The sequence below is a fragment of the Malus sylvestris genome, chromosome 15 (assembly GCF_916048215.2).
Source record: "Malus sylvestris chromosome 15, drMalSylv7.2, whole genome shotgun sequence".
Taxonomy (NCBI): domain Eukaryota; kingdom Viridiplantae; phylum Streptophyta; class Magnoliopsida; order Rosales; family Rosaceae; genus Malus; species Malus sylvestris.
The window spans coordinates 19,534,227-19,553,050 of NC_062274.1; the positions used below are offsets into that span (position 1 = coordinate 19,534,227).

The 18,824-nt window shown below is 39.3% G+C and overlaps 1 protein-coding gene and 1 pseudogene across 1 annotated transcript; one reads left to right on the forward strand and one right to left on the reverse strand.

The window, feature by feature from the left end:
- Window positions 1-19: 19 nt before the first annotated feature.
- LOC126604903 (uncharacterized) lies at window positions 20-1,841 on the reverse strand. Its single transcript, XM_050272228.1, has 6 exons — window positions 1,523-1,841; window positions 1,369-1,455; window positions 855-905; window positions 672-765; window positions 464-548; window positions 20-332 (listed from the first exon to the last, which is right to left on the reverse strand). The coding sequence occupies exons 1-6, from the start codon at window positions 1,721-1,723 to the stop codon at window positions 161-163; spliced, it is 690 nt and encodes a 229-aa protein (XP_050128185.1). The 5' UTR covers window positions 1,724-1,841; the 3' UTR covers window positions 20-160.
- Window positions 1,842-2,303: 462 nt separating this feature from the next.
- On the forward strand, window positions 2,304-11,173 carry LOC126604904 (uncharacterized; annotated as a pseudogene).
- Window positions 11,174-18,824: the final 7,651 nt, after the last annotated feature.

The window sequence follows — 18,824 nt, forward strand, 5'->3', positions numbered from 1 at the left end:
TAAAGTAGTCTCCGGACAATGCATGAAATCGGTGTATTTCAACCCTTTTCATTAATGAGATGAACATACGATGCTCATTACAGAATGGTCGTACAGGTCAACTGGACTAAACTTACAATGCAAGCAAGAGTGGCAGAATTACCACAAACTCCCAAAAATGCTAATGCAAAACCGTTGTCTCAGCCTGTTCGCTATCCAGAGCGATCTCTGCCAGTTGAAGGTTGCCACGTAGCCCGGATGCCTTGTAGGATGGCATAAACGAAAAGGCGTCAAGAAGCTTCAAGCACTTCAATCCCCATTTGACCATCAAGAATTCAATAAGACGATGCCCGCTGCATGTTACAAGAAGTGCTTTCAAAGAGTAATAAAAGTGAAAGAGAGTCATTTACAGCGCTATCTGCATACTACAAGCGCACATGTTATAAAGTTAGAACAGCATTAGAAGCACACGCAGGTGAAATACCTTCGATTATGGTATGTTGTTATGAAGACTGACCCCGGAGAATTTTGGAGCAGAAATGTCACGGTGGCAAAGAGGTCATCAAAGGCTTACCAAGGAGAATTAAATCCTAATTTAGCTTAAGTTCAGTGATAGAGGGGCATGTGAAATGAAAAAAACAAAGAAAAAACAAATTGTGAAACATAAAAGTTAAAGTCGATTAAAATCCTACCAGTAGCATCATATAATACATCAGCCCCGAGAATGAATTTGGGGTGTAAGCTGAACGTTGATGCATCCCAAGCTCCCCATGTCAATCCCATTACCTGGAAAATTGAAGTGAGACAAGATTAACATCATCTAATCAGGTGATGTGCAAACAAGAATCGGCGATTAGCCTGTTGATGGCGATTACCTTGCACTCAAGTTTATTAAAGTCAAGCACTCTTCTCATGTTGTCCAGCACCTGCAGATTCAAGACAACAAAGTCTGGTCTAGTTCACTAAGGTAGTAAAGAAAACGAGGATTCTTTATCAATTTGAGGGTTCAATCGAGATCAATACACGCAGTTCATAACGATAATCATACTTCTGAAATAAAACAATCAAAATTGACGAAAAACAGAAATGATTTCGGATGAACTTTTAAGCACAAATGAAAACACTAAACTATTTTCGCAAAAATAGGACCTTAAACGCATTAAAAATTGCAAATCCCCCCTCTCCCTCTCTCCCGTTCGATTAAAAGCTTTCTGATGATCCAATCCTCCCTCAATTTAAATCGCAAGACACACCTTCGAGCCCAATACTTTCTAACCATCGTAAAAAGTACATTGAGCTTTCAAGCAAATCAAAAAAATTAGACACTAATTATGTATTAGCAAGTAATCAAAATTAAGAAAACAGCCAATGCGATTGGAATTTCAATACCTCCAATCTACTCGAATCATCAGTGAGAGTGACGTCAGCACCAACTCTGGCGGCAACCAGACCGGGCAAGGAAGTTCCAGCGCCAAGCTGCAAACTAAACCAGAAATGATTAATTAATTAATTACTAAAACAAGATTAAGATTAACAGTACTACCTCGACTACGCTAGCTCCGGAAAAGCGCAATCTCTGTTGCCAAACATACTCCGCCAGGACTAAGCTGCAGGGCCACACGAAGAGCCCGTACTCTTCCTTCATGTTCTCGATGACGGAGACGGAGAAGGCCGGTTCTTCCGAGTCGTCCCCGAAACGATGACGCGATACCGTCGACATATCGGGCGAGTCATTTCCTTCCATAACTCGCTAGTTTGCTGCCGCAGCGAAAGTCTGGTAAGGGAACGAATTGGGTTGGAGAAGCCTCTGTCAAAAATGGGCCTACTAAATCCCCACAGGCCCTATTAAACTTGGGGGTCCAATATATGTTTTGAATTAAGGTTCTGCTACAATTGCAGCAGAGTTTATATACATTTTATTACACACACATGCAATAAACAAAAGCATTGGAAGTGGCGTCCTTGCTGTCCACGATGCAGCAGTCAGAATACACATGCAGTGACCTTGCTGTCCACATCCATGATGCATGTGCCCTTGCTGTCCAGAACAACGATACATCTTCACGTGCTAACCTAGCTGTCAAGGAATGTTTTAGGGAACTTTAACGAAAAGCATCCGGTACTGTTCACTTTAACGAAAAATCACATTTTTACACTAAAAAGTCAATCCTGATACTATTCACTTTACCCTTTATTTTGTCCTTATCATTAAAACTCAAAGTTTTCAAGCCCTTTTCATTAGTTTTCCTAATGTTTTATGCATGTTAATATTCCTTCTGTCCAGGACTGTTAGTGGAGCACCTTTAACAGGCCCAACTTAAAAGGCTCAATGAAATTTATCCGAAAAACCCAAAGGCAAAACCAATTTTTGAAGGCAATTTTTTATGGCGCTTTCTCGAAAGCATGCAGCCCGAATCTTCTTCCTCCCTCCTCTGCTTCACCGAGTGAACTCGCTGAGGTCGACAACTCGGATCTCGACCAGCCCTCCTATGGCTTTTGCTCACCACCCAATATCCATTCTTCTCAAAACTTCAAAGCACCCAAAGACTTCGATTCTGAAATCTCCTCTTCCTCTTCCTCCTTCTTTTTCCTCCATTTCTCTTCCTCTCAAACCTCGCAATCTCTCCTTGTTGTTAAGGTCCCGAATTCCAGGGCATAAAGGTAATTACAGTTCTCCGCCGTCGGCGCAGGTGGAGCCCCAGGAGTATCAGGCGAGTTCAGCTGCGGACGCCTTCACTAACTTCAAAGCATCTTCTGCTGCCCATCACCGATGGGAACCCATATCTCTCCGAGGGCACGAGACAGGTAATTTTTCCTTCTTTTTCTACCTGGGTAATTTTCGTGGCTGCCATTGTGTGATGATCCAGGTAAAAAGTTTGATTTTTTTTTTTTTTTACAGGCTATAGCTACTGTTGCTGCTTTGGCGAAGAAGTATGGGTCTGACATTACGGTTGTGGGTATGTTTACTGATGAGAATTGCTCTCTCTGTTTTTACATTGTGTATTACGGTGTCGAAACCAAGCTTTATATATAGAGCTTTTCGTTACTGTACAGACCTTTTTGGAATTGATTCAGTAAATGTAGAGTAGGAATATATAACTTTGTGTTGTTTTGCAGTGATCGATGAACAGCAGAAGGTTCGACTATCCGCTGGCATCTCTCTGAAGGTTTGTGTATTGTCTCATGTGGAATTTGGATATTACAACTTTGAATATTTATCGTACACGAGTAAAGGGAATGTGAAATGTTAGAGCTGATTGATTAATAGAGAACAAAAACATAGATATTATATGATTGTGTCGATTCAGTTATGTCGATTGAGTTTTCATAGGTGTATTGCAATAAGATGCAATTTTTCACAATAAGTTGATGTGTTGATGTTGCTGACTGAATCAAAACAACGGAGCAGAATGACAATGAAAAGGAGTCGTATTTCATTAGGGAAAAAAAGAAGAGGAAAGCGATGGTTTTCTAGTTGGTAATTCTGATGGTTGACGGGGTTCAAGTAATAGGAAAGGGATGAAGCATCAAATCTTGTTAAATTTGGTTATTTTTGTCAAAAAACGCTTGAAAGTACAATAGAAGAATCTGGGAAAGTTGGCCTCGTAGATGGCTCCAACATGTATGATTGTGTTGTAAGAATATTGTAGCCGATTGCTGACCAAGTACTACTTAAGAGAATAGTGTGACAACCCGTCCTGTGATTTACGAAACGAAACGGTATTCCCGTTTTTTTCACTTTGGTTGGGTTTTATTTGTTTAAAATATTGCTTTTTGGTGATAAATGGTGTGCCCAAGGAGCCCATCCCTGTTTTGGTCCCCTGGTTCCCCTCTCTTCCTTGGCTACCACGTGGCAGTCTCTCATCTTTCTCTTCTTCTCTCTTTCCCTTCCCCCGAGTCAACACACTCTCTCTCTTAGCTCTCTCTCATGACCCCTTTCCCTTTCCTTTTCTCGACGACACCCAAGGCACCCTAACACCCAAATCGAGGCACCCCGACGACGGCACCAATACCATCACTCTCGCGAGAACCTCCCTTCCTTCCCCCTCGTCTCTATGAAGCTCGATGAAGCCTAGAAACCTAGGAAATGCTCCGGCGAACCCTCGTGACTTTCGAGCTAAACCCAGCCAAGTCTTGTTAGTTGAGTCATAATCTGTTTTCTTTTAATCTTTTAAGTCAAGTTAAGTCTTATTTTCTTCAAAATCCCTTGTTAGGTCTAGAATTGAGTTTTTGATTGTTTGTTGTTGTTTTGAGCAAGGTTCTAAAAAAATCTAGGCGCTAGTCAGGCGGCGGACTGGCGCCTAGCGCCTAGGCGGCTAGGCAGGCGCCTAGGCGGATTTAGGTAAATTTCTTATATATCTTGTAAATAAATGTATACTGATACTTACAAAAAATTATACTTACATGAAATCTCTGAATAAGATAGTAAAAGAATAATAAAATGTGTATCTAACAAGTCCAAAAAATCCATAGCACTTGATGCTATGAACTGATAACTTGACAATCAATGTTTTTTTAATGAGAAAAAAATAATTTTTTGTCAGGCTATTAATTTTTTGTAGATGGCAGCTAGTCTGCCCTTTGTCCAGGAAGAGATGAGTGCTCCATCGCTATCTACAAAAAAATCCATAGCACTTGATGCCACAAAAGTAAATAGTCTGACAGCCTTTTTTCTTTAAGAAAAGTCAAGGCTAGCTGTCCACATTTGAATGGAAAAAAAATAAAAAAATAAAAAAAAGTTTACAAGATCACGTGGGTGGGTGTGGAAAGAAGAGAGAGAAACTAATTCTCTCATATTCTTCCTCTTTCGCGAACACAGACCACCAGAAGCCTAGAAAAACCAGAAGCATTCATCCTTTCTCAAGTTCGAACACAGAAAAAATTGAAATTCCCAGACCGCCTAGGCCACCCAGTCGCCCGCCTAGGCCGCCCAAGGGCCGCCTCAGCACCCGCCTAATCCTTGTCCCGATTTTTCTTCCGATTTTGCGTTAATCCCGGCGGTTGGCCACCGCCCAACGCCTAGGCCGATTTTTAGAACACTGGTTTTGAGTCATTTAAGTTAGCTTTAAGTATATAGAGTCTAGTTTAGTGTTTTTGAGTCTTATTTGTGTTGATTAGCATCCCTAGTTAATCTCCGGCCTAGAACGATCCCTACTTGCTTCATATTACAACTACATGTTTAATAGGGTTTAATTTGTGTGTTAGTTAAATTTCACATCGAATTTTGGCGCCGTTGTCGAGGATTAGCAAACTTGCTAATCTCCTTTGTTTGTGTCGTGTCTTTGTGTTTTCTTTTAGTGTCAAAGTGTGTTCGTGTGTTTGTGTGTGTTTGTGTCTATCTTTGCCGTGCCTCCTACTTGGTTGCTAAGTTGTTTTTGTTCCTTGTTTCAGGTACTAGTTTATGACTCGTAGTTCTTAACTTATTAGTGCAAACATCTTGGTGTTCGACGAACTTTGAGAAGAAAGAGGAAGCAACCAGAACCTGTCCACGTAGTTCAAGTTCAGAGGCCGGATCTGAATTTGAAGAAGAAGAAGAACAAGTCATGACAGCGGACAATCGTACAATCAAAGAACTTTCAGCCTTGGGGTTGGACAATGTCGTGCCCCTTTGCATTCCATATCTCGTGGCTGCCCAAGGAAAAACTGATGAGTTTGAATTGAAGTCTAGCTTATTGCAACACATTCCTAAGTACCATGGGCTGTCCATGGAAGATCCAAACAAGCATCTTAAGGAGTTTGAAGTGGCATGTTCGAGCATGACACCCATCAATATCGATGGGAACATTCTGAAGATGAAGGCCTTTCCATTTTCTTTTTTGGAAAAGGCTAAAGATTGGCTATACGAATTGGCATCCGGAACCGTCACTTCTTAGGAAAGCATGAAGCGAGCATTCTTAGAAAAGTTTTTCCCAACTTCGAGAGTCATTCTCTTGAGGAAGAGAATTAGTGGCATTCAACAAAGCCAAGAAGAATCCTTTCCAGCGTATTATAGCGTTTTAAGACTCTAGTTGTATCGTGCCCTCAACATCAAATGAAGGAAGAACTTTTGCTTCAATATTTCTACGAGGGACTCCTACCAATTGAGAGACAAATGTTAGATGCTTCAGTGGGAAGTGTTTTGGTTGACAAGACTCCAGTTGCTGCAAAGATCTTAATTGCAAATCGAGCCTTCAATGCATAACAATATGAATGAGTTGGAGGAAGAGACACCCCACGGCATCAACAACATGTGAATGAGGTAAGTGCAATTTCTGAAATTCAATTTCAATTAGCTAACCTCACTATGCTTGTATCTCAGGTTGCCGAAAGATGCAAAGAATTACACCAAGTGTATGTGGAGTGTGCTCTATGCAAGGACATCTCAATGATTAATGTCCTCAATTGATAGAGAATGAAGGATGAGAAAGTGTCATTGCCATAGGTTATCAAGGCCAAAATCAGCAAAGGAATGATCCATACTCAAATACATACAATCCGGGATGGAGAGATCACCAAAATTTCAAGTGGAGAGAGCCTCAACAACCTTAACAAGGAGGATTTCGACAGCCACCCTCTGGGATATATCAAAGGCCATTTGCACAATCTCAACCTTAATAACAAACAGCTCAACCAAACTCAGGTTCGCTATTTGATAATGATCAAGCTATTCAATTACTAACTTCTGTATCGCAGGGATTACAAAATCAAAATAATCGAATAGCAAATCAAGACAAGGAGATGAGTGACACGAAGAAGCAAATAGGGCAGATTTCAGAGTTCCTTGGGCAGTTTAGAGAACAAGGCAAACTTCATAGTTCAATCATTGTGAATCCAAAGGGAGACTTTGAAACCGCCAAGGTCATCACGTTGAGAAGTGGCAAGTAGGTTGGAACCGACCCACAACCATCCAAATCAATTCAAAAGGAGGACGATAAGTTGTTGCTCAAAGAGGAGGAAGAAGTCAAGCCCACGGCAAAGGTAGAAAAACCCTTGCCGCAGCCCTCTAAAGCTTCTAAGCCATCCACCACAAGTAAGGTTGTTCCAAATTTGACTAATTCTAACCCTATTCCACCCAATGCACATTTCCCTCGCAAATTTATGCAAGTTAGGACCAAAAAGGATGAAAAATACATCTTAGAGACTTTCAGGAAGGTGCAAGTCAATATCCCATTCCTTGATGCAATAAAGCAAAATTCAAAGTATGCTAAGTTTTTTAAGAAGCTTTGTACAACAAGGAAACAGATTTCGGAGATGGAGGTGGTACATGTAAGTGAGAATGTCTCTGCAATGTTGCAAAGAAAGCTGCATGCAAAGATCCAGGTAGTTTCACTATCCATTGTGTAATTGGTAATACAAGGTTTGAACATGCTATGCTAGATTTAGGTGCATCAATTAATGTCATGCCATATTCTGTTTATGCATCTATGAATCTAAGAGAGCTTAAAAATGATGGTGTTATTATTTAATTAGCCGATCGATCTAATGCATACCCGAAATGAGTGTTGGAAGATGTTTTGGTGCAGGTAGACCACTTGATTTTTAATGCAGATTTCTACATGCTTGACATGGAGGACTCAGGCCACTCTACACCATCGCCACTCTTACTTGGACGACCTTTCATGAAAACTGCCCACACCAAGATTGACGTGGCCAAGAGAGCCTTAACTATGGAGTTTGGTGATGATATGATCAACTTTAAAGTTTCTGAATCTGTTAAGAATCGTAATGATGTTCATCCTTGTTTTGCCAACACTCCACATTATAAAACAAGGATGAACATCATTAGGATTCTTAATAAATTCAGAAACTTTAAAGTTGATCATATTACCACCAAACTCCATAGTTAAAGCTCCATTGGCCACGTCAATCTTGGTGTGGGTAGTTTTCATGAAAGGTCGTCCAAGTAAGAGTGGCGATGGTGGAGAGTGGCCTGAGTCCTCCATGTCAAGCACGTAGAAATCTGCAGGAAAAATCAAGTGATCTACCTGCACCAAAATAACTTCCAACACTCATTTCGGGTATGCATTAGATCGATCGGCTAATTGAATAATAACACCATCATTTTTAAGCTCTCCTAGATTCATAGATGCATAAACAGAATATGACATGACATTAATTGATGCACCTGAATCTAGCATAGCATGTTCAAACCTTGTATTACCAATTACACAAGGGATAATGAAACTACCTGGATCTTTGCATTTAGGTGGCAGCTTTCTTTGCAACATTGCAGAGACGTTGTCACTTACATGTACCACGTCCTTTTCCGAAATCTGTTTCCTTGTTGTACAAAGCTTCTTAAAAAACTTAGCATACTTTGAATTTTTCTTTATTGCATCAAGGAATGGAATATTGACTTGCATCTTCATGAAAGTCTCTAAGATGTCTTTTTCATCATTTTCGGTCCTAACTTGCATAAATTTGCAAGGGAAAGGTGGAATATGGTTAGAATGAGTCAAATTTGGAACAACCTTACCTGTGGTGGATGGCTTAAAAGCTTTAGGGGGCTACGACAAGGGTTTTTCTACCCTTGTCGTGGGCTTGACTTCTTCCTCCTCTTCAAGCAACAACTTCTCGTCCTCCTTTTGAATTGATTTGGATTGTTGTGGGTCGGTTCCAACCTGCTTGCCACTTCTCAACGTGATGGCCTTGGCGGTTTCAAAGTCTCCCTTTGGATTCATAACGATTGAACTATGAAGTTTGCCTTGTTCTTTAAATTGCCCAAGGAACTCTGAAATCTGCCCTATTTGCTTCTTCGTGTCACTCATCTCCTTGTCTTGATTTGCTATTCGATTATTTTGATTTTGTAATCTCTGCGATATAGAAGTTAGTAATTGAATAGCTTGATCATTATCAAATAGTGAACCTGAGTTTGGTTGAGATTGTGCAAATGCCCTTTGATATATCCCAGGGGGTGGCTATCGAAATCCTCTTTGTTGAGGCTCCCTCCACTTGAAATTTGGGTGGTCTCTCCATCCCGGATTGTATGTATTTGAGTATGGATCATTCATTTGCTGATTTTGGCCTTGATAACCTATGGCATTGGCATTTTCTCATCCTCCATTCTCTATCACTTGAGGACATTGATCATTGAGATGTCCTTGCATAGAGCACACTTCACATACACTTGGTGTAATTCCTTGCATTTTGCATCCTTCGGCAACCTGAGATACAAGCATAGTGAGGTTAGCTAATTAAGATTGAATTTCAGAAATTGTTCTTACCTCATTCACTTGTTGTTGATGTCGTGGGGTGTCTCTTCCTCCAACTCCTTCATATTGTTGTGCATTCAAGACTCGATTTGCAATTAAGATCTTTGCAGCAACTGGAATCTTGTCAACCAAAGCACTTCCCGCTGAAGCATCTAACATTCGTCTCTCAATTGGTAGGAGTCCCTCGTAGAAATATTGAAGCAAAAGTTCCTCCTTCATTTGATGTTGAGGGCACAATGCAACTAGAGTCTTAAAACGCTCATAATACGCTGGAAATGATTCTCCTTGGCTTTGTTGAATGCCACTAATTCTCTTCCTCAAGAGAATGACTCTCGAAGTTGGGAAAAACTTTTCTAAGAATGCTCACTTCATGCTTTCCCAAGAAGTGACGATTTCGGGTGCCAATCTTTAGTCTTTTCCAAAAGAAAGAATGGAAAAGTCTTCATCTTCATAATATTCCCATCGACATTGATGGGTGTCATACTCGAACATGCCACTTCAAACTCCTTAAGATGCTTGTTTGGATCTTTCATGGACAGCCTATGGTACTTGGGAATGTATTGCAATAAGCTAGACTTCAATTCAAACTCATCGATCACTCCACGATGTATCGAAGGTAAGAAAACTATTCCCCTTGTCTCACTCTTCATTTTGATACTTAGATCGTGCCCTAAGGAGTTGGTTTGCCGTCGACTGAAGCTAGGTGAGCTTCGACTTTCTTCCCCGGCAAGAAACTGGCTAGGCCTGAAAACCCAACCCCAACCAAGCATTGGCACCAGCCCAATTTACTAACCCAAAACCCTAGGCCCGGATCCATTAGAACCCCAAACCCAAACTAGGCCTTCGGGCCGTGTGAAACGGGTGTTCGGCCCAGTGAACCTTGCGGTATGGTTCCTTGGAACCAAGGCCTTTGGGCCTTAGAACCTGGCCCGTTAAGCCCAAGACCTAAACTGGATTAAACCTGACCCAGTCGTTGACCCGGTCTGACCGTTGACTCGGTCAACGCTGACCGTTGATTGGTCAACGGTCAAAGTTGACTTTTTCAGGTTTCAGATGAGACCTCTCATAGGCTACTTTCGACATCCTGAATCTGTTTTCCTAAATTCAATCGTTTGATTATAGTTCTATTAATTGGACCATTTATGTGCTTAGAGGCAATTATTTGTGCTTCACTTGTTTGCGTAGCTCTTCGGCAGCGAATTATCTGTGAGTGGACCCCTTCTAAAATGCATATTTTAATAGTAGAAATGCACACATGAAAAATATGGTTTAATGGTTATGTTTTATGAGTAAATTAGATTTACACTTTATGATTATCATGCTTTACTGAGAATATTTTGGAATACTATACTTTATCGAACTTATGTTCTTTGTAGTATATATGATGGATGACTATATGCTATGAAGATGCTTTTGAGATATATGTATTTATGTTGGAAAGATTATATCCAACGTTTTGTGCTTAGCTAGTGGTCACTGTTCTGCCTACGGGCAATGATACTTATATTGCCTTCGGACAGGCGTGTGTAGGGCACTGTTTTGTGCGTATGGGAGATGATACTTCTATTGCCTTCGGGCGGGCATGTGTAGGGCACTGTTCTGTGCGTATGGGCGATGCTGATACCACTAGTTAGCACATTATATACGAGATATGTTTTATAAAAAGTTTTATGGCATGATAGGGTTTTCAGAAAAACCTATTACATATTATGCTTTTGAGTTTTCATAAAACTTTGGGGGTTAGTACGTTGAAAAATTGTTTCAGTATTATTTATATATAACTTGGTCCACTCATGTTTGTTTTGCGCCCCCTCAGGACTTAAAATCGAGGCGTACCATCCCGGTGTCAAGGCACTTCCGCATCGGCATCTCGAAGTCCTCTCGATGTAGGACCCATTCCTTCGTTCATTCAATTTTGTATTTTTTTTATATTTTAGTGTTCTAGTTACATTTAAATTTAAATTCAAATTCATAACTCTTATTTATATTCTTTGGTTCTCATACATCCTAACATGGCTTCGTCACTTTCGGGTGTTGGCTAGCATGTGCCTACCCTGGTGTTTGGTGAATATCAGGGTCAGGCGTGTCAAATAGGGTGTGTGAAATTATAGTTACATCATTATACTTGTTAGACAATTTGGTTGTTTATGTACTTACTGTTCGTCTGGAAGAATATCCAGTGGGGACGTTTCCTAGCCAACGAGCACACAGCTCCCCGAGAGGTTGGCGCCGGTTGATATCGTCTGTCGGGCTTCTACTTATTGGCGGGCTGTAAGAGAATGACAAAGTTAATTCTGAAAGGTGCCTTTGTATGGCCTTAGGTGTAGGCCTTGAGGCTCACAATCAAAATTAACTTTAAGTATTCAGGCGTGTCACTGCCATTTTTAGCATGACAGATGTAAAACCGATGTTAAGTTGTTTGATTATATATGCCCGAGAGAACAAGTTAATTTTGACATGTGCCTTTGTGGGGCCTTAGGTGTAGGCCTTGAGGCTTATAACCAGAACTAACCAAGTACTCGAACATATATTGGTTGTTTCATTGTTGCGGAAGTATCACAACTGTTATACTTTAATCGCCCGAGCCCGTAGAGCAGAACGAATTCAGATAGGTGCCTTTGTCGGGCCTTAGGTATAGGCCTTGAGGCTTCCCATCAGAATTAATTCTATACTCAAGCGTTCTGTGGTAATCATGATATAACAGAAGCAAAACTAAGAAAATAAGCTAATTACTTGCGCCCTAAGTAACTTCAGACTTCTTGTTATCAAGGATTGTCGTGGATGGGTTAAATCCACATAAAGTTCTTTTTTATGCCTTGAGACCAATGACTTTTAATTTATCAATCTTGTATGCCCGAATGGTTAGAACTTAGAAGTCTTTTAATCATAAATTGGCTAGAAATAACTTGGATGCAGATGGAAATATACATCATATTACTAGATTTATGAATGAAAAGACTAAAACAAATGAGGTCGGGGCAAGGTTTCACCTTGTCGGGTAAGGTTAATCGTCTTGCAACTTCCTCTCTTTGTGATTTACAAAGGGTTTGAATGCTAGAAGGGGAGATTGGGAGATGAGTTTATAGGAGAGAATCGATACTACAGCAAGATTTAAACAAGGTAGCAGAGCTTTTACAATGGCTTTTTTGGTGAAGGTTGATCCCGAAAAGGATGAAGGCTTGGTGCTGACTACAGCTTCGTATGCAAATCTGGCTTGAGCAGAGTTTGTGTATTTGTTTGTTTGATTGAGTGTCATTATCTTTGATTTTTCTTTCTCCTTTTATAGACGATTTGGCTTGGCTGCCTGCAGTATTGATCTTGTCCGAATGCCTCTGAAGGGTAGTGACTCATTAGCTTTTTACTTATCCTGCCATTGTAAAGTACTTTTGGGTTGATTAGCTAGCTAGTCTACACCACTTGACCCCTAGATAGGTGAGCAGGTGGCTTGAGTGATCTACACTTAGTCGGGAAAAAGGCCTATTCCGCCTTCTGGGCTTTGGCTAAGCCTCGGGCTTCCTTTCTTCTGGACCTCCTTTTGGGCTAACTACCTTTCAAGCCCAAAGTTCAAGTTTTAACCCAAACACTTACTAATTTATAGATGCATATAACAACAAATTTAGCACTAACGTTATTTTTACCATTATATTTACTGATATGTGGGTTCCAAGAATACAAGCTGTTAGAGCGACTTGTGGAAGGGAACAAGTCAACAACCATCATTGGCGAGGTTGTTGATGACCTGAATTTGGATTTAGTTGTCATAAGCATGGAAGCTATTCACTCCAAGCATATTGATGCAAACCTGCTTGCTGGGTTCATTCCTTGCCCCATCATACTTTTTCCATTATAATTTTCCCATTTCAACTGTGAAGTAATCACCTCGAACTCAAGCTCCCTTCTCTTTTACAATCCCAGTTTCTTGTAGTTGGATTCTTTGGCCTTTTACTTTTGTCTTCATAGAGAAATCAATAGAGAATTGAAATTTTTGCATATAAGTATCAGGGATCATTGTTATTTGTCGCGTTTATCGTGAATGCTTATCCATTGGCCATGAATCAAAGTTTGTTTGAACTAGATTTAAGAGCTTGACATTACAAGATCTATCATTGTTGTGACTTGTGAACAAGTGATTTTGGAGTCCTAAAAACGTAACAAAATAAGCCAAGCAGAGTGCTTTTGACTTGGCTTCACTCAAATTTGTCTTTGTTATTTGAGGATTTGACTGGAATTTGTGTAGTCTACTTGAAATGCCCCTAAGAAAAATGATAGGAACTCTCATAGGTACACGTTGTATATGTTGGAGCAATATTAGAAAATATGAAAAATAACACAAGAATTTCAATAATAATAATCATAAAGAAATTCACAACATCAATTATATATGAGATTAATATAAACAACTAGAGAGAAAGTTAGAATAACTGACAAACTTGGAGATTGAGGCTTGCATAAATGCAATGTCCCAAAGATAGAATTTCGCCTCTACTCTTGTGCTTGTAGTTCGGTAGGCGTCCATCTCCCAAGATTCAACAATCTATAATCCGAAGTCAAAGCACTTCAATCTTCGGACTCTGGCGAACTTTATATATTCCATACTCTCAAGACACGACTCAGAATTTGACACACGAAACATTTGAGAAACAAAGTGGGGAAACCCTATTTCTGAAGAGTAAAAATTAACTCTAATTTTCTGTCTTAATGATGATGGTTTCATGAGTTTATATAAACCCCAAGTACTTCTTGTTAAAGTGATGTAACTTTTCATCTATAAGTATACATCATTTAATAAGGGAATGCACCTAAATAACATAACATTTCTAAGAAATATGGTTAACATTATTTTTCATTCAATTATTAAAATTATATATTACAATATTTTATACTATAATATATAATTTCCAACAGTATACACCTCTCAATGTCTCTCTCATCACATAATTAGTGATATGCGATGACAAAAAGGTGTACACAACATGTGATGGGTAGGTTTTTCTAGACAAGAACAGCCACTTGACTAATAGTGAAGTAAAAAACTGTTTTATACCACTAATTTTAAATTGTATCTTTTAGCTTTCAACACTTCGTCCAAGTGTTAGAAAAGTTTAAAAAGTTTTATATGGAAAATACCACACAACCCCATCGATAAGGTGCATTCCTACTAGGATCACTCACGCCCGCTGATTTTTTGACTATTAATGCATGCAAGACTTTATTACGGCAGTTACATGTATCTATGATCGAAAAATACTTTAAGACACACAGGTAATTGATCATAAAAATAAACATAACATATGTGAGGATTACTCATAATCCCAATAGCATTAAACTTTATGGTGAAGCAAACTGAAGTCATTACTCACAGGCACGTGGGAGTGGCGTGTGCAGCTATTGGGGTCGGTGGCTGAGAAGACAATGTAAACCAGCTGAAAAGTACTAACGATCTCAGCTCCCAAAGCAGTGCCTTCAGGGGCGGATGGACCATAGGACCACAGTAGTCTTAGGCCCATCCTACTTTTGTTTATAAAAACAAATTAGTACTACTTATTTTTTTATTTTTTTTATCACTTTTCCATGATTTTTTCAACCATTCTAATTTCCTAGACAAAAGATCCGGTCCTTTTTAAATATTTTAAAGATATTTATGTAATCTAGTCTAACCCTAAAGCCTACCTATTCCAACTTCCAACACTTATATTTCTTTTCCCAATAATAAAAATTAGTATTTCATTATTCTCCAAGTTTCTAGCCTTGACACACCCCGTCCCGAAGGAGGGCATGCTGGCCGTCACGTGAGAGTGACGTAACCATTTACACAGTTCGGAAGCTTTAAAAATACAATTACTAAGATGAAACACCCGATGGTGAGTCCTACTTTTGTGAATTCTGTCAGAACACCGTTGGATTCCTCGTGGCCACCAAAGCTCTGCTATCTAGAACCTGGAGGGGCGCAAAACAAAATTGAGTGGGTCAATAAAACAAAGTTTTTCGAAAACTTTTCATTTAAAACATTTCTAACCCCTCGCTGTAAAACCTGTATACTTTCCCAGAAAATAGCATAATAGCATAATACTTTTCATAAATCTCAAATCATCAATTTTTCTCAAAAACTAGAAAGTATGCCATGTTATAATTTCAAAAACAGAATGAATGATGCATCAATGTAACAGGTGAAATGATGAATTAACCGGAGACCCTGCAGTTGGTCCTGTACGGTTAATTCTATAGCTCAACATCCAATCCAACCGGAGTCACCTCGGTGACCTGTACGGCACTACACTGCATATAAGTCGGAACTACCTGAAGTAGTCTGTACGACATGAATGGTGTAATAATACGCTCTAGTGCTTCTCTCATCAATAATCTGTGCACATAATCTAAGGTCACCTATCAGTCGGAACCCTCTCATGGTCTGTACGACATGTCAGAACCCTCTCATGGTCTGTACGACATGCACTTACTTGGATCCAAGGTGAGCGTGCGGTGCGAGGTGAATAATATAAGCACTAACACCATGATTGCAGGTTATGAGCTATCAACATAATATACATCATCAATGATTCACATGAATAATATAAAACTCACCTGATACTTACATGTGCGTCCACAGCACCAATTCACATATATATATGCATCAATTATCAATTCATATAACTCATATCGTTCATATCATTCATATTATGCATGCATGGCATTTTAGAAACATACTTTCATTAAAACTCAATTTCTGGGAAAATTCATAGTATATAGGTATAAATAGAAAGTACTGCCCACTCACCTGGAGTTCGCCCAACAACTCCCTAGCACAACACATCAAGGCGTCATGATGATCAGCGCCTAGAACAATGATCAAATCCAACCTCAGAAATCATATCGATAGAATATAACTTATATAAAACACATCACTACGCAGTTCGATCCGGAAGATCTGCAACTCAGATTTCAAATCCATAACTTCCAGAGGTCCACAATATACCTCTAGGACAACATCCTAAAATTTCATTACCATCCAACGGTCGGATCTCCGTCAATTTCCAAAACCAAGTGACAATTAACATTTTATTTTATGAACTTACAACTCCAATTCCGGAAGATCCGTAAATCGGATTCCCAATCCGTAAGTTCCTATAATCCTCAAATATTACGTATTACAACGTATCAAAGTTTGGTGATGATCCAACGGTCGGATCGTCAATTCACATTTTCACCTAACCACGAATCGTAACGAACATAGGTTCAATTATTCAATTTACGTCCATCAATTATCAAAACTGAACCCAGAACCTTAAACACATGCCAAGAATGATATTGGCGGGCCATTGGCCATGCGCCACCGCACGGGCCGCCGCGGGTGGTGGTTGGCCGCCCCGACTCTCCGGAAAATCCAACTATTTCCAAAAATTCTCAAAAAATACAGAATTGAAGATCTCAACGAGTAGAGTAAACTTTATACCTGTGGACAAGGCCAATTTGGCCTGGAAGAGCTCCAATTTCACCAAAACCGTGAAGAACCCTAGAATTGGGTGTTTTCAATTCAACCTTCAAATCAATTCCGTCGTCCCAACCAATGCTTGGGCTTTGTTCCAGATCCTAGGGGAATGCTAATGGTGTTAGTAATTGAAAGAAAACATTTCAAGATTTGAACAATTTGAACAAAAAGTCGCGGCACCCACGGGTGCGGTTTTCACCAAATCACCATCAAATTTCATGATTTTTGGGTTCAAACATGAAGAGGGAAGGCCTAGGTGTTGATTGGGAGTGGTACCTTGATCCAATTCGTGAGATATCTGGTGAAAATCATCGGAAAAATGGAGGTGGGTGCGCAGGTAAACGGGTTGGGGGAAAACCCGTTTCCTTCCTTCTCTCCTCCGCTTCTCGCCCTCTCTCCTTTCCTCCTTTCTTCTCCCTCTGATTGGTCCTCCACTTTCTCTTCTTTCTGGTTGGCCCAACTCCTCTCTCTCTCCTGTTTCGATTGGGCAGCTTTGCCCAATCCTCCATCTTCTTCTTCTTCCTTTCACGTACACACACACACACAAAACCTTCTTTCATCTTTTTATTTTTATTTTCTTTCTCTTACATCCAAGGCATCCATTTCATTCTTCATTAAATCTGGGCCGTCCATTTTCATAAAAGAAATTCTGGATTTTACTAAAATTATAATTCCTTAAAATCCTAAATTTCAAACGTTAATAACTTTTTCGATATAACTCCAAATCACGAACCGTCAGCGCCCACACGTCCGTAGCGATGAGTACTACGAGGATATGTTAAGAAAACAAATCTTAGATGGCACAACACAACGATTAACCTCGAATAATGTGCGTGCCTCAAAGGGCATTTTTGTAAAATCCTTTATTAAAACTTTAAAAACTCTTAAAATTAGGGACGGGCTGTCACAAGCCGACTACAGTCTGCCAGTCTGGGTTAGGGTTGATATTTGTGTATTGCTTTTCAATCAGTCTTCAAGTTCCATGATCCTCAAGGGTATGAACTTCGAATCTTCAAAGTTGTCATTTTCAATTTTTTTGCAATTTGCTAATTCATATATGTTGTCACCTACAATTGTAAATTAATTTAACAAATAATATTTTTTTTTGCAGATTAAAGAATTTCATTATTCCATCATTCCATCAAATAAAAGACATTGAAGTTTTGTTAATTGGTCAACAACCCAAAGTATGTATTTTACTCTCAATTCCTCTTACAATTTTTTGTTTATAAATTATAATTAAATTGATGTCTTGCAATTTCTCTTAACTATTGCCTAATTTGTTTTAGTTTGTAAAATTAGCATATATATATATATATATATATATATATATATATATATTATTCAACGGTTTCAAAATATGAAAACTCGTCGAGGACAATTATTTTAATTATTAGGAATATGTAATATTATCAATGCTATGTTATTTTGAATTTTGGTTAATTTTCATATATATACTATGATGTTTTGGTTAACAGTTTTGTAACTATTATCGATTTAATTTTTTTTTAAATATTTGTGAGAGGCCCCTACTAACCCGAAATTCTGGCTTCGCCACTGAGTGCCTTAGGAGTCATCAGGTACCACTGAGTTGGGGCCACCGCCATGCGTGTAGTAGTAATGTTCCATCAAAGCATTCACTAACCTAACGCTGTAAATGCCTCCCAAGCATTGCGCAATCGTGTACGCCGCCGCTCGAGCCAACGACACTTTCCTTGCTACTAGCAGCCCAAAAGTCACGGCTAGGTTGATGTGCCCTCCTGTTATATAAATATATATATATATATATTCTACACTAAGGGGAGGGGTGGGTTTAGCCTCACAATGGGATAGCAATAATGTGGTTCAAATTCGTATTTGACCAAAATCGAACATAAGACCTCTCACTTACCGGTAAAGAGGAATACCACTAGACCGTAGTACTAAGTGGCTTTAAAGATATATTAAAGTGTTTAAACATTAATTTAGAGTAGTTTTTCTCTATGACTGTCATGTGTGTTACCACTCGTATTATAACATGTGAATTAGTAGCGTCGCATAGTGGTGTGGCCGTCTCAATAAAAAAAAATAACTCCTAATGTTTGCTCACTCATTATGGACTTGAATTAACATTTTTTATTATATATTATGAGGGATTTAGGACAAGTTACGCAAAAGCCCTAAGATGT